The 16741-nt window shown below is 40.2% G+C and overlaps 1 protein-coding gene across 2 annotated transcripts in view; it reads right to left on the bottom strand.

Annotated features, from left to right (window-relative positions):
- Window positions 1–305: 305 nt before the first annotated feature.
- Window positions 306–16741, bottom strand: part of ndst2a (N-deacetylase/N-sulfotransferase (heparan glucosaminyl) 2a) — a 31767-nt gene continuing 15331 nt past the window's right edge. For both annotated transcript variants that reach the window (XM_041947490.1, XM_041947491.1), the window contains 12 exons: window positions 14306–14393; window positions 13665–13819; window positions 13194–13379; window positions 8676–8804; window positions 7546–7728; window positions 7076–7172; window positions 6866–6989; window positions 6399–6573; window positions 6068–6238; window positions 4100–4209; window positions 3846–3948; window positions 306–2285 (listed from right to left, as the gene is read on the bottom strand). In XM_041947490.1, coding sequence (XP_041803424.1) covers window positions 2160–2285; window positions 3846–3948; window positions 4100–4209; window positions 6068–6238; window positions 6399–6573; window positions 6866–6989; window positions 7076–7172; window positions 7546–7728; window positions 8676–8804; window positions 13194–13379; window positions 13665–13819; window positions 14306–14393 — 1647 coding nt within the window. In that variant the 3' untranslated portion in view covers window positions 306–2159. The remainder of the gene's footprint in view (window positions 2286–3845; window positions 3949–4099; window positions 4210–6067; window positions 6239–6398; window positions 6574–6865; window positions 6990–7075; window positions 7173–7545; window positions 7729–8675; window positions 8805–13193; window positions 13380–13664; window positions 13820–14305; window positions 14394–16741) is intronic.

The following is a 16741-nucleotide window of genomic DNA, read 5'->3' as shown; positions in this document are numbered from 1 at the left end:
TGGTCCTGCTGACCATGCCGTGGCCTCTTAAAAACACTTAAAAATACTCCTCTTCCTGGATGTGGTTTTGATTAGGCTGATGGCTCTCTATTGTACAGCCTTATCGTTGACTATTTCTTCAATCACATACTTAACAGAAGGATGAGTGCGTAAAAAAGATGCAAGAGCCATCATTTCCAACCTCCCTACATGTTTATTAGAGATGATACAGTGCCCTTTTAACAGTTATACAAATCAAAAAGAAAACAAGACAGCAGCTTCTGATTCATCTCCATACTGGCTTCAATGTCTGTTGTCTGTTCTCTTGTCCAATGACATCCATTGGGTTACTGTTCTCAGATGGAGACAAGAGTGAGTGTGTGTGTGTGTGTGTGTGTGTGTGTGAGGTGAGGTGTGTAGCAATTTTTTCAGAACATATTTGGTTTATAATGACCTATGCCTTCTGTGGTTGTGGAGGAGCTTTGTCACGTCTGAGAAAATATCTCTGATGATGTCATCAGTGTTATCTCAGAGGGCAAGAGGCACAAACTTGACAGATTAAGTTTGAAAGAGGTGGTTATTGAGCAAGCAGGAACAGTATCAAGATATTTTTACATCTGTTGCTTCAAATTTGACCCTTTTTTGTTGACATGATGGGGGGCAAACTTGCTTGCTGAGGCTGATGCAAACAAGAATTTGCTGATGCTAGGGTGCTGACCATTATTTTACCTACATTAAACTTGGGTCCTTTTATTTGGCAACTTCACGTCATTGTGAACGATTGCCAAAAGAATCCATGATGGGGGAAATAAACATTTTTCAGCTTTTTAAGAGGGGCATGACAGAAAAAGTTTGAGATCCACCGGTTTAGTCTCTACAGACAAATTTAATTGGTAAACACACCGTGGCTCATTTTCATTTAATATAACGCTCCTCATAAGTAAAGACGCTGTCTCTTAGAAAATTCAACTACACTAGTGGGCTGTACATATTTCGACTTTGTTTCAGACTAATCATTCTCTCAGCTTGGTATGGAAATCACACTTAATATAACATTGCTTGAATAACCAAATATGCAGTCCTTGAACACATCCTTTGCTCAACAGTTTGTTTGATTCACGCATTTATTGAAATGTAGATGGTCTATTTTCATAAAACTGTGCTATGCAGGTTAACAGCAAGTATATAATTGATCTTAATGTATAAGTGGAGAATGAAGGGAGACCTTAAAGTATATCATTATCCAAAATCCATCTTCACCTTTAATAAACAAAGTATCATAAAGTTGCTCACCAACAGCTGTTTCCCTGACAGGATGTTATGTGTCGGGCAGAGCCTGGACCACTCCTGGGTTTTAGTCAAGTACCAAATCTAACATTATATTTACATTGACCTGTCATCATATTCGCTAAATCCATATTTAAAATGTTTGTCTCTACAGTAAACAGTCTGGAAAACTGTCGGGGTATAAGGAAATGTAGCACCCTGACTGTTGTCTTGACCTGCAGGTGTGTGTGTGTGTGTGTGTGTGTGTGTGTGTGTGTGTAACAGACAAATCTGGACCATGATATGGACTGTCTTTCTGTACGGTCTGCTTCAGGCTGCTGGCCAGTTTGTTTCCCAGCCACCCCTCAAACCTAACATATACAACTGCTTTTGTAAATTGGCTGCTTTACAATCATTCTTTTGGAGAGATTTTTGTGTGTGTATTTGTGCGTGTTCATTCTGTACACTTCATACACTCACATCCAGACTCTCATCCTGTGAGCTGCTTTCGTTGCATTAAGGCTGTGTGACCTGTTCTTTATGCCGTCTGGTCAGCCAGCCCTCTGAATCCAAAGCAAACTGATGTGTAAAGTGTCAGCCCCCTACAAACACACGTCGACCAAGATTGAGGGCTGTCCAGTGCACGCACGATGTTGGCAACAAATCAGGAGTTGGAGGGAGATTGGGATCCTTCTCTAATAGTGACCAACACTTACAGAAAGATCTCATCATGTACTGTCTTTTTTCCATGGAACAGGAGCACCAGTAACTTCAGCTAAAACCTTAAATAGCTGTTTTAGTGTGTGCTGCTGTTTGCAGATCAGTTAGTCCAATCTAATACAGAACCAAATGTTGGCTCATCCATAGATTCCAGTCCCGTTTTTTCTGTGGTGTGTCTGTATGAGCATGTGGCCTCAGCTCCAGCTCGTGCTCTGGAGTTCTTGGCGGAGCCAGGACGGAAGCGGTTGGCCCAAACGATTCAGCAGATGCAGTAGCTCCATGTTGTGCTCACGGTAGTACTCTGCCAGAAAGGCACGCGACTGCATGTGCGCACACAAAAACACACACACACAAAAACACACAAAAACACACACACACACACACACACACACACACACACACACACACACACACACACACACACACACACACACACACACACACAGACACAGACACACACACAATGATATCAGTCAAAGATTAGAAGAACTACAGGAGAAAAAATTATTTGATGTGACATACTGAAGATAAGAATGCAATGATATTCTTTGCACAAGGGGTTTCTCGAGTGCTGTACATAATATTCTCTTCTGTTAACTCAATGGCTGCTGAGGTTTTAAAGGATAATTCTGTGTTATTGAATATTTTTCTTATTGTCAAAAATAAAGGCCATAAATACCAAAAATGTGTCCCACTGTGTTTGTGACACAAATTCATTGGTTCCTATTGAAGATGCAATTTTTAAAAAATGGCTCACAAACGTTTTAAAACATTTATTTATTTTTATCTGATGTTTTCAAATGTATAAAAGCAAAAGAACTTTTTCCTTACCTCATTAAAAACCCTGTTTAATATTAGTAGTTACATCACGGCTCACAGTTTCCTGTGTTGTTACAGTGACACAGATGCAACAACAGCATCAGAGTAAGCAATGCAAAGATTTGCCACTGTAAATGGAGCTCAGGTACATGCTGATCAGATTGTACAGTTAGAGCTACTAGGTTTTGGCTGCTTGTGGAACACAGGTATTTAATCACTGGCATTCAGGGTGTTGTGGTCGATTGAAACATCTAATCTGTGTGAGCTAGTTTCTCATCCCTGCTATACATGAAATACAATACAAGGAATCACCTTTCTGGGGAGTCTTCATAAAGATGCAATGCACACAACAGCAGGTTGACACGTTTGATTTAAATGCCTTCAACCTTTCTATTTTATGTCATCAAACACCAAAAATGTGAGCTCATTTTATTTTTGAAGAGAGATGAAAGAAATACTTTCTACACTTATTAACTTCTACTTGCTACATTTATTAACTGTTAGTTTGAGTAAGCTGAGCATTTAACCATCATCTTTTTTGAGTGATTGAGAATAAGCCCAGTCTTATATTATTTTACTTTATAGTGAAGTTACATTATATATCACATGTGTCACGTGTGCACAAGTATGCATGTAGCCTGTGGACATTTGGGGTTGGGTGAGGAGTGCCATTACAAAATGGAGAGGTGCTGCAGTTTGGACATGTTGAACCATTGCTCTAGTGGGTATTTGGGGTGGCAGGACAGTGTATGTGGGACTGTGTCAAAATAAAGCATTGTGCGTGTATGTGTGTGTGTTCATAGTAACGAAGGAACATGTGTTTGTTTCCTAACATGGGATATGTTGACAGGAAGTAAAATATAGAATATTGATGTATCTTGCAAGTTTTTTTACACAGGCAGAACCAGCACAGCACTCTGTGTTTACTTGGAATGCTAATGCCAATTAGTAATACCAATTACATGGAAAGATCTCATAAACCAGAATTATCCTTTCATTTTTACCACTTGCACATGCCAAAGAGTGAAGCAAGGTGGTGACAGTGTGAGGTGTAGATGTACCTCAGAACTCATCTCTGGGTACTTCCTGCCTTTACTCTTCCCTAGACATCTGGTTCGACCTCCTTCCACTCGCTGACACCAGAAACCTTTGCTGTCATCATACCTGCAGAAACACAGTCAGTTACTTCACAATGCAGTAAAACACCTTTCACATGTAGTGTGAAGGATACAGGTTCTCAGGCTACGCAGGTTCTCATATCTCATAAGTGTGTATATTGTATGTTTGGTACTGTGTCTGTAAGTGCATTACAAACATTAGAGCCTGGGTGTAGTTGAAGATAGGAGTGACACCAAGGAATCTCTGGATTCCCTCCATCAGCATTGCTGGGTTGGAGCGAAGCAGGGCCCCATCCACGATGTGCAACTACAACATATGCACAGAGTCAGTGTCATACATGACTTGTATCTGGAGAGTGGTACATGATATTGTGATGAGAGAAGGAACTACTGCTGCTTCGATGCAATGAAAAAAAGTTGATGAATTTACTCTTTGAATTTGAATTACACATTTTGAATCTGTTTGGACCAAACTAGTCCTCTCTCATTTCAAATATGACTCCATTCCTGCTCCACACAGAAGGTCTGATGATTCTGCAATTGTGGGCATTTGTGGTGGACTTCAGCAGGTGGAAAACACCCATGAAGCTTGGTTCAATCCATGGCCAGGGGAAAGACATGGAAACAGGGCAGGATTAACTGTACCTGGGAGTACACCTGACAACGAGTTGGACTGGGCTAAGGACAGTGAAGCTGTGTACAAGAAGAGCCAGAGCCAACTCTGCTTCCTCCTCTGCTCATTTGATGTGTACAGCACCATGCTGTGTGTTGGGGCAGCAGGGTGAGGGCATCTGATGCTAACAGAATCAACAAGGTGATCAGGAACACTGTCAGTTTGTGCAACTCATCTATTGATGTCAAGAGATGGACTGCAACGGCTGTAGCTCTAGCCTCCATTTCAGCTCTGTTCATTTACTCTCCCCTTTTCTCCCTGGATTACTGTCTCTCCATGGATAATCATTACGACTTTCTGATTGATGGGATACGATGGGATATAATGTGCAATAACTGGACATTACATTCAATGATTATGTCCATGATATTGTACATAATGGGGCATAATCACTGAAATTTGAACTAAATTTAAAAACACTTAAAAGTACTTAAGATTTCATATTGTACATACATATAGTAGCTATATGCCTCTTCTCATACACATGTATAATCCTCACCACAAACCTGTTTATATTGTATCATCCTTATTGTTAACCTGTTATATTTTCTGATATAAACCGATTACATTTTTGGTATGGAGTAAATTTTGGATTTGACACCTAATTGATATTTTTTTAATATATTTTATTCTTTATTTGCACTCTTCCAACTTCCAACAACAGCAATTGTCATTGCTGCATAACATTTTCCCTTGGAATAATATAAGGTTAAATCTTATTTTATCTTGTGACAATGGATGTGCTCTTCACTGAGTTAGCTAGATTTTATTGTGAGCCTGCATAAATCAGCTCTTCGAAAATATGATCAAAGTCACAGCCAATAAGTGCTTAAGGTTGAACATGTAAAAGTACAGAGTTAGTCAGAGAGACTATATTATTATTATTTATTATTAAATTAATTGTCATAATCAGTTTTCAGAAACATTCCAGCTTGTACAAATCTTAGAAGTTGCTACTGTTCTTTTATTATATTGGTGGCTCATGTTTTACGATGTGATGGTGAAGTACATTAGAACTTTTAACAGATATTACTGCAAATAAAAATACCATCTTCACATCACCAGGTCTTTGTCAGGAAAGTGGTAAGCAGACATGGTCTTTTGTTTTGCTATTGGTGGAGACAGGCTAATATAATGTATTGCCATTCCTATAAAGATTTAGCATCACTGAATTTTTTGACCAGTGTTGGTATTGTTTTTCCAGATGCCTCAATGAGTTCACAGAGACAGTTTAAAATAAATTGTTGCACTGAAAGAATCCATTTGTGAAACTAGGTCAACAGTATGTAAGTGCAACCTTGATAGCAGGGAATTCATCCACAAAATACACAGAAATTACTTCAAATTAGCATAAAATTGTTTTATGAAGTGAAGCATTAATATTATTACATTGTTTCCAATCAAAAATACCCAGATGGAAACCAGTAGTTGTATGTGACATTGAAGTAGACTGGACCACACACTAACGTCCACCTGCTCCAGTGTTAGATACCTGGCTGGGTTGGTAGTGTTGCAGCCAGCGCTCCAGGTGAGTAGCATAGGCCCCGGGATGAAGGCAGCGTCTCTGAAGGGCCTGGAGGTCCCTGGGGGCTGAGAGGCCTGCAGTCACCACTGCATGGAAAGTGTTGTTGAGGGCCGTAGGGTCCTGGTGAGCCCTCTGGTGCTGTGGTCATTAATAAATTCACACACACACACAAACACAAAACAGTGAAGGGAATTTCAACTGCTTTGAGGAACCTGTACATTCTGACACAGTACTGGATGTGCGTATAGTTTGATAACAGCAGAGTGGGTGATCTTGCAGTTTGGGTGAAGGTTCTTACCTGGTACCAGGAGTATGCTCTGTCAGATGGGTTGATGAGCACTGCCAGGATTTTAGCTCTGGGAAGCAGGGCAGCAGCTCTCTTAGGTGCTACCTCTGTGTCAAAGTAGTTGGCACTCTTCTCAAACATGAAATCTGTGCTGACATTGGAAGGGAATGGGAAGAAGTCCATGTACCTGAGGAGAACACAGACGAATTAACAAATACTACTGTAGTTAGCTAGTGAACAGAAAAGTACTATTTTACTATTTTGATCACTATAAATTGTGACATTGATGAACAGAAAAGACTCTTCAATGCCAATCAGATCTCTGCAAACTGAGCAAAACTACGTACAATTACTAAACAAATTTGGCAGCGGTTACATCCCATTCTTATTTACTAAAATGCTCAAGCTCTGAAAAGCAGTTTGACACTGATTCTGAATTGGACTGAGGTCCTGGTAATGGACAGTAGTTCTGTCATTACCAGTCAATTCCATTGTCATAGTTTCCTCCATTGAAGAACTGGATCTCCTCAAAGGTGGTGGGACTGGAGAAGGAGCTGGTGATTGCTGGGTGGAGGCTCAGGAATGAATGAAGCGCTGTAGTTCCTTTGAGTAAAGACATTTATAACAATGAAGAGAGATGTACATATACAAGGAGAAATATGAAAATACAGGCAGAGAAAATGTGGTACCTGTTTTCTGTGGTCCAATGACGAGGAACTTAGGGAGTCGGTCACAGGTCTTTTCTTTTGACCAGATATCTTTGTGTCTCTTGTCATGACAAGGATTCTGAAAAATAATGTGGCTAGTTTTACTTTTTATCACATCAAAAAGCAAATATACTCAACACTATGTTCATATTCCAGTTTTTATGCTACTTTTGTTCACACCTTGGTTTTGTGAATTGAATTCTCTCACTGAAATAGTTACATGGCCATTTTAGCTATGTTTCATTAATCTACTATCACTGAATTATGATTGACTATGACAAACATTAAGAACAAAACTGTCCAGCAGATTCATACAAGGACAACTTCAAAATGCATTTCCACACTAAAATGTCAAATTATTATCAAAGTCTTATTAAGCCTATTCACCAAAGAAAGTTAAAATTACAAATTTCTGGCTGCAAAAAAAGAAAAAAAAAAAGATACACACCGACCTGCCAAAGTGGGTCTCTCTCCTCAGGAAAGATCTGGAAGTATTTCTCAGCAAGCTGGACAGGGGGCAATGTCTGCAGCCTTAGGTTGGTCCAACACTGGACAAACTTCACCAAAGACTCAAAGGTGTACAGACCCAGCCGATCATTGCCATAGTTAGACAGGTGGGTCATGAAGATACTGATCTGGATTGAGAGGAAACAATGTACTTTTTAAATTAGTCTAAAATGTACCTGCAGTTCAAGCAACAACTCCTTAAGCTCAAACTGTCAGAAGTGCAGGCTGAGTCAAAATTAGCTAGATAATGACCAACTGTTGTTAAGTTTATCCCAACTACACCATGAACTCAACAGAGCAGTATTGGTTTTCACACACCATGTTTTCAACACCAACATGTTGGCTACAATGGAGAAAAAATCAAGATCTGTTTTTCAAAGGCATAAATTTAGCAGAATTATGATCACCATTTAATTTATACAAAAACCACAATGACATATTTAAAGATGCAAAACAATACAACAAAACATTTTTATTACAATTAAAACAGTAAAAATAAAATTGCATACCACGAGCAAAATTAATCAATTCAACTTTTTATTTTTTGTGTGTATACGTATGTATGCTAAAGCTGTTTTTTAACTCTTTTGAACCAAGTCCAAGTCAAGTCTCTAGTCTATAGAGGGCAAGTCCAGTCCAGTCTGACATCTTTGAGATGTGACTTGCAAGTCAAAAAAGCAGCTTTTGGTCTATCAGTGCTTGAGATGAAAATTTGAATACAACAATGGCCAAAATCACGCCAATTTTTTAATAGAAACAAGGCATTTAATGTACAGTTGCAAATAAGGAATCAATGCAGATGCTGATCTGTATGTAACTAATAGTTCAGTGAGAACACCCAGAACAAAGGCATAACTGTGTAACTAATGAACACATTTTACTAACTATTTAATACTAATCAGGCACGTATTCAAGGTCATGGTAGAGGAGTCCAAGTCGAGTCACAGGTCCTTCTTTTTGTGACTGTAAGTCTACAGCTGTGCTGTGTGTGTGTGTGTGTGTGTGTGTGTGTGTGTGTGTGTGTGTGTGTGTGTGTGTGTGTGTGTGTGTGGGGGGGGGGGGGGGGTCCTCATACAGGGTTTAAGAGGACAGTGAGGAAGAGTTCTCCTCCTCTGATGCTCTTGTCCAGCTCCTTCGAACCTCCTGGGTATTCATTGTAGAAGATTGTATGGGTGAACAGACCACAGGTCTGCCTGGGCAGCACCTAAAGCACACAAAGAGATCATTAGTTGTTTGGTGTATATTTGTTGGGTACTGGGTATCTGGGTACTGCTCTCAGATTCCCCATTGCACTCTATCAGAACAGACTGAACTGCATAGCGTTTTGTTTTGTTCATATATTTCAGTGACATTTTGCAGGAGTTTCAAGTGGTAAGTTGAAACTTCAGTATTTGTTCTTCCGGATGATGCAGAAAGGCCAAAATCCTCTTAGAACGGATTCATACAGAAACTCCTCTCCCTAGGATGGAAAAAATACTATATGACAGTATATAGAATATTGCTGTGACACAAAAACATTTTCTTAAATAATTTTCTAGTCATTTGTATAAATGTACACACACACACACACACACACATATATATACATATATACACACACACACACATATATATATATATATATATATATATACACACACACACACACACACACACACACACACACATATATATATATATATATATACAGCCGTCCTCAAAATTATTCATACCCTTTCTAATTCTTGTGATTTTTTAATTTAGTGATGAAATGAATGCAAATTTTCAAGTTTGTGTACCAGTTATAAGTGACCAACAATTGAAAGAATGTCAACAATACAAAATTCAAAAAAAATCTTTATTTCAGAGGTATTTTATTGATGGATTCCCAAAAGATGCCATGTTCAAATTTATTCATACCCTCGTCCTTTGTCTTTCTTTAATAGTCAATCACATAGCCTTTGTCTGACTGCTTCTAGACGATTCAGGGGCAGCCGTGGCCTAGAGGTTGGAGAAGTGGCTTGTGACCGGAGGGTCGCCGGTTCGATTTCCCCCACCGGACTGGCAGAGAAACTTGGGTGTGGTGGAGTAAGCAAGGCACTTAACCCCCCAATATGCTCCCCGGGCGCCTGATGTGGTCCTGTGTGTGCATGTGTGTGTTTCAGTGAAGGGTGAAATGCAGAGAATAATTTCCCAGTTTTATTCACAATAAAGTGAATAAAATTAAAGAGCTCCCTGCATGTCTCCTGTGGGATGTTGGTGGCGAAGCTGGGCCTCAAACTGAGTCAGATTGGTCAGTTTCCTAGCCATCACTCTGGTCTTCAAGTGATGCCACAAGTTTTTAATGGGGTTCAGTTCAGGACTTTGACTTGGCCATACCTTGGCAGTGTGTTTAGGATCATTGTCTTGCTGGAACGTCCAGTTGTGGCCAAGCTGGAGTTTCTCAGGAGATTCCTTCACATTTTCATCAAGGATCCTGATGTAATCCTCCTTTTTCATGGTTCCTTGGACCTTCACGGGATTCCCTGTGCCACTGGTGGAGAAACATCACCATAGCATTATGTTCCCACCACCATACTTGACAGTGGGCACAGTGTTCTTCGGTCTGTTGGCTTCTCCTTTCTTTCTCCAGACATACTGAGTATCCATATGGCCAAATAACTCCAACTTTGTCTCGTCAGACCACAGGATGGTTGACCAAAAGCTGGGATCATGCTTCAGATGACGTCTAGAAAAGGCCAGGCGAGCTTCCAGATGTTTCTTCCTGAGCAACGGCGTCTTCAGAGGTGTACGTCCATGGAGACCTGATCTGTGCAAAACTCGCTCGATGGTGGACCGTGACACCTGTGTCCCTACCTGGTCAAGCATTTCAATTAGGGACTTGGTTGTGGTCTGTGGGTTGTTGTTGACCTCTTGGCAGATTTTCCTGGCAAGTTTAGAGGACACCTTACGCTTTCTGCCACACCCACTGAGGTTTTTAACAGTGTTGAACCTCTTGTGCTTGTGTTGATGATGCTCTGGACGGTTGACACAGGGACATCATACTGCTTGGAAATGGCCTTATAACCCTTTCCTTCACTGTAGGCACATACAAGACGGTGACGTAGGTCTTCTTCTTGACCATGATGACCAGAAATTGAGAATGACCTGAGCACTTTTCCCCTATTTATACTCTACTGGAAGGATGGTTTTTTTGTTTTTAAATCAGTGTTTAACATTTGGTCAACAATGTTAAAGGGCTTTATTCCATTGTGACAACTTAAAGTAACTACTGGACAAAGATTACCACATTTGGTACATTTTTGTTGAAATATTGTCAGGGGTATGAATAATTTTGAACATGGCATTTTTTGGGAATCCATCAATAAAATACCCCTGAAATGAATATTTTCTTAAATGTTATATTGCTGTCATTCGTTCAATTGTTGTTCACATATAACTGATACACAAACTTAAAAAAATGTAATATTTCATCACTAAATTTAAAAAAATCACAAGAATTAGCAAGGTTATGAATAATTTTGAGGATGGCTGTATATACAGTGGGGCAAAAAGTATTTAGTCAGCCACCAATTGTGCAAGTTCTCCCACTTAAAAAGATGAGAGAGGCTTGTAATTTCTGTCCACAACCTCAAACAGTCACACTCCAAACTCCACTATGGCCAAGACCAAAGAGCTGTCAAAGGACACCAGAAACAAAATTGTAGACCTGCACCAGGCTGGGAAGACTGAGTCTGCAATAGGTAAGCAGCTTGGTGTGAAGAAATCAACTTTGGGAGCAATTATTAGAAAATGGAAGACATACAAGACCACTGATAATCTCTCTCGATCTGGGGCTCCATGCAAGATCTCACCCCGTGGGGTCAAAATGATGACAAGAACGGTGAGCGAAAATCCCAGAACCACACGGGTGGACCTAGTGAATGACCTGCAGAGAGCTGGGACCAAAGTAAAGTGGGACAAAGGCTACCATCAGTAACACACTACGCAACCAGGGACTCAAACCCTGCAGTGCCAGACGTGCCCCCCTGCTAAAGCCAGTACACGTCCAGGCCTGTCTGAAGTTTGCGAGAGTATTTGGATGATTCAGAAGAGGATTGGGAGAATGTCATAGATGAAACCAAAACACAACTGTTTGGTAAAAACTGAACTTGTCGTGTTTGGAGGAGAAAGAATGCTGAGCTGCATCCATAGACCACCATACCTACTGTGAAGCATGGGGGTGGAAACATCATACTTGGGGCTGTTTTTCCGCAAAGGGACCATCCACCCCATTCATGAATGGAATGAATGGGGCCATGTATCGTGAGATTTTGAGTGAAAACCTCCTTCCATCAGCAAGGGCATTAAAGATGAAACGTTGCTGGGTCTTTCAGCATGACAGTGATCCCAAACACACCCCCTGGGCAACGAAGGAGTGGCTTCGTAAGAAGCATTTCAAGGTCCTGGAGTGGCTTAGCCAGTCTGCAGATCTCAACCCCGTAGAAAATCTTTGGAGGGAGTTCAAAGTCTGTGTTGCCCAGCGACAGCCCCAAAGCATCACTGCTCTAGAGGAGATCTGCATGGAGGAATGGGCCAAAATACCAGCAACAGTGTGTGAAAACCTTGTGAAGACTTACAGAAAAGGGTTTGATGTGATTTTCTGGATTTTTTCCCCTCATTTTGTCTGTCATAGTTGAGGTATACCTATGATGAAAATGACAGGCCTCTCATCTTTTTAAGTGGGAGAACTTGCACAATTGGTGGTTGACTAAATACTTTTTTGCCTCACTGTAGTCAGCCTTTTTTTTACATTTTGTATTTCTCTATTTCTGTTGCTGTTTTTTTTTTTCAACTGCCATTACCTGCTGCTTGTAATAGCCAGATTTCCCCGGTTGGGGTATAAAAAAGTCTGTCTCATCTTATCTTAAAACAGGACATTTCAATAGCTTGACGTATTGGAGCACAGGAGGGTTTGTGCTTACTTTGCTGCTGAAGGTATGTATAAAAACAATACTAATCATCATAAAAATACATATCAGACCTGTGCAATCTGTTACCTTTCACTTTAAATGAAGTGTAAGCACCTTCTTCAAACAAAATCCAATTAAGTGTCTTTCACAAATAAAAGTGTAGGTTTATGACCAAACAGCAGTGAAGCATTTAGCTTTGATCCACATAGTATTCGCAAGATGCGTAACTCGGGACTCAAAATGCTTCTCTTGCTATATTCATGACTCTCTTATACAGTGCTCGTTGGAAAAGACTGGAGAGGGCACACTGTATTTTTGTTTTACCTCAGTGTGACAGAAAGGCAAGTAAAAATCATATCTGGCCTGCTCACTACCTGCTCCATTTCTGTCCTCTGGCAGCTACGACAGGTCTTTGTCCCATAAAACATCTGCATTTATCGGTAAAAATACAGGTCAGTTTTCTCACTCAGTCTGCATGTTGAAGTGTCCTTGGGGAAGACACCGAACCACAAATTGGTCCCAATGCAGTGTCATCGGTGTGTGAGATTGTGCGTGAATGTACCATGTGTTGTAAAGCGTTTTAAGTGGTCAAAGTAGACTAGAAATGTGCTATATAAATGCAGTCCATTACCATTTTACTAGGACAAGGACAGTGGACAGACCTGGATCCCATTGTGGATGAAGCCTCTGCGGTAACGAGCTGGCCTCAGATGGGGGTATTCCTCTGTGCTGGTCACCTTGATGCCCCACACAGACTTCCAGGCCTCATAGAGCTGACTGTGAACTGGGTAAACCCCTGAATGGTGTGGAGCCACTGCATAGCCCATATCTGTTGGGATGCCATGTTCCTGGAGAGAGGCAGGTGTCAGGAAAGAACAGGATGTTTAAGAGGGGGGACAAGCAAGAAGGAAAGAAAAAGTTTGGCAAGGGAGCAGATACACACCTCCCCCTATAGTTCTTACACTAGCAAAGCAGGTGGTGTTTTTGTAACAATGCACACAAATCCTCTTGCGACAAGCTATTTTATTGACCATGAAGCCAGATAGCTACATAGTCACTTTCCAACTTGCTGTACAAAAATTATACAACTACACACTGATGCTGGCAATGTACAGGGCATTAGTGCTGCTGACCTGAGCAAAGATTTTGTTGAGCCTCATCTGCTCAGCCAACACACTGACGTTGTGAAAGAGGTGGGGTTGCATGTGGCTCCACATGTGAGGAAACCACCAGAAGTCCATCCTGTGTTGCAGCAGCATGTCATCTCCCCGATCTTCCTCATCAGTTCCTGAAAACATGCATGCACACACAAACAGTTCAGACACAAGTAATGTGGCCTGATTCAAATAAAACACTGTCTATGTGTAAGGTTAAAGGTTTTAAATCTGTGAAAAAGATAGACCTGCTGTCAGACTGGTACTCAGCACCGGCAGATTCCCAAAGATGATGTATCGGAATCAGCATTGGTCACAATTATACATGGATTGTTATCAGTTCCACTAAGACTAAAACTTAAACATTTCCCAGATAAATAAAAGTTAAAAACTATAATAATAATAATGATAAATAAAACACTTATTCTTTCAGTCAGAACATTGCAAATTGCAAAAGATTGTTGTATGAAAGGTGAAGGCAGAAATACCATCCCTCATTCACAATAATAGTGCTGCTTTTTTTTTAAATTTCCTCTACAAATGCAAAAGGCAAAGTTCCGTAAGTGTATCATAATGTTTCAAACAGAAAGCTTGATACAATAATGTCAGATGTTCCATACCTGTGTGATAGAACTTTCCAGAAAATCCCAAGTTGAAGGTAAAATTAGGGACCAGTGCTCTCAGCTTGTTTTGTGTGTTGAGCAACGCCTGTGAAAGAATAAAAAAATAAAATAAAATACACCCCACGTTAACACTTACTCAATGACACTATTTTATTTTTTATTTGATGATGAACCATTGTTGGTTAACCTTGATGATCCAACAAGGCCGAAGTCAAATGTAGTAACAATTTTATAGGGATGGTTGAAAATAAACCGATATACCAGAACTTCATATTAATACAACTGATAATGGTACCTTCAGTTAACCTGTAAGAACATGTTTTAATTTTCCGTTTTTTTCTAGAGATCAGTATGAACTTCCCTGGCAAAACCCAACCTATGCAGTAATTGTCAATATTCTAAAGGTTGAAATGTGTGTGTGTATATATATATATATATATATATATATATATATATATATATGTATGTATAAAAGCCATACACTTATGTCCATACGCCCCTGTGAATGTGAATCGAACGAGGGCGGCTATGAAGCTTTTTCTGATGAAGACACAATAGCAGTGTCTTAATTCAGGTGGCAAGTTTAAAACAATCGCCACAGTTTTTATAGTATAGTAGTATAGTATATAGTATAGTATAATATAGTTTCAAAAAACTGTGATGCAGACTTGCAGCAGAGAGAGCAAGAGAGTGAGAGAGAGGGAGCATGAGAATATGGACAGTGTCTATGTGATATAAAAACTTTCTTTGATCATGAAATCTAACGTTGCGCTACAATTCTGTGATTTATCCGTTTAAGTGTTTGAACTACACTGCAGACTGAGGATGCTGGTCGGGGTCAGATCTCTAGCCCACATCCAAGTGCTGTCTCTCCCTCTTCATTTCCTTGTGGTTCTCATGCATTACTTCTTGTGGGACGGCATTATCTCCTGTTCTTTTGTAATGGATGGTCTTCTATATCCTATGCTAAAGGAGATAACAAAGGGAGCATTGAAGCACCTTTCCTTAACAGCTCTTTTGATCAAAGCTCCACTTTGATACTTTCGGGTCATTTCATTCAATTAGAAACCCTTGTAAGCAAAAAAGACTATTTGACCACCATTGTGTATGTTTCTCCTTTGTTTTTCCCCATTCCTATGTAGCACGTGGCTAAGGTGGTGTATACAGTAAGTAGGGTGGATATGTCAATTTAGGTTTTGCTGGTTTAACCAGTTGCATTATCACCCCACCGATTTAGCGTGTGTAAGTGCCCCGCATAATTAACAGTTCGAAGACTAGGGCTGAGTTCGGTAGTATTTGGTGAAGTAGGTTTGGTAAATCCAGTTTTGTTTGTGTTTTGGGTTGCACTGTTGATTGTTTTTTTACTTGGATATAGGCAGGTGGCTTTGAATATGGGCTCTGTTGCGGAGGATTGTATTCAGACTCGTTCAGTGGAGTTATTAGGTCAGTGTACAAGGGACCAGTTATTAAAGATTGCTGAGCAATTTGGTATCAAGATGACTGATAAATGTTCTATAATTTCTGAAAAGTCAACTGGTGGAAGATAAGATTCTGTCTGATTCTCCAGCAGTTACCCCTGAGGCTTTAACGTTTGAACAGCAAAAGGAGTCGGTAATGCTTTAATTGGAACACAACTCTATCATACAAAATAATCAATTGGAAATTAGTTGGAATAAGTTTCATGGCTGGTGTTCTCCGTCTTGAGCTAATGGCTTTCGAGTACTATGTGATTTAGTTGCACTTAAGCAAATAAAAACTGCCAGATACTATTACTTAGAATTACTTACATAAATTAGTGGCTGTTCAGTATGGTCTGACTTTGGCAGTGTTGATGAATACTATTCCACTGGCCACAGCTAAACCTGTTGTGTCACATGGGGAAACTGGTACAGACAGAGATACAAACACTGGAGATTCCATTTTGATGTGGGGTATGGGTATGACTATTATACAGTACCAGTGCATTAAATGAAGCTAGTTGGCATTGGCCTGTGTAAAGGGTTGATATAATTCTTATTAATGGCCTGGTGATAGATCATTTGGGCTGATGTTCTGCCACCTAATGGGGTCATTCATGTTCCTCTACTGCTCCCTCAAAGTCAGAGGTGGAAAAAACAGTGGAGTCTGAACCTGAGGTTGAGTTGTTGCCTGCTTGTGTAATAAGTCAACGTATGTCACGGAAAAGACAATGCTGCTTAGCAGGCAAAAGCTGAAGTATAACCTATAGTAATACCTGTGCCTCTTAAGTCTATCTCTCAAAGTGAGCTAGTTCAGAAACTCAAGTCTGATCCCTCTGGGTGGCGTCTACTGCAGGGGACATGGTAACTGTGGCTCAGGGGTATTTTGCGCAAAGTAATGTGCTGTTGCATAAATGGTGTACATAGGGAGACAATTTTGTTCCCCACCCTACTCTCCACACACAGGGGGCCATAC

Source organism: Chelmon rostratus, chromosome 11, assembly GCF_017976325.1.
Source record: "Chelmon rostratus isolate fCheRos1 chromosome 11, fCheRos1.pri, whole genome shotgun sequence".
NCBI lineage: Eukaryota > Metazoa > Chordata > Actinopteri > Chaetodontiformes > Chaetodontidae > Chelmon > Chelmon rostratus.
The sequence above is the reverse complement of the archived record's forward strand: the minus strand, read 5'-3'. Positions and strand labels throughout refer to the sequence as shown.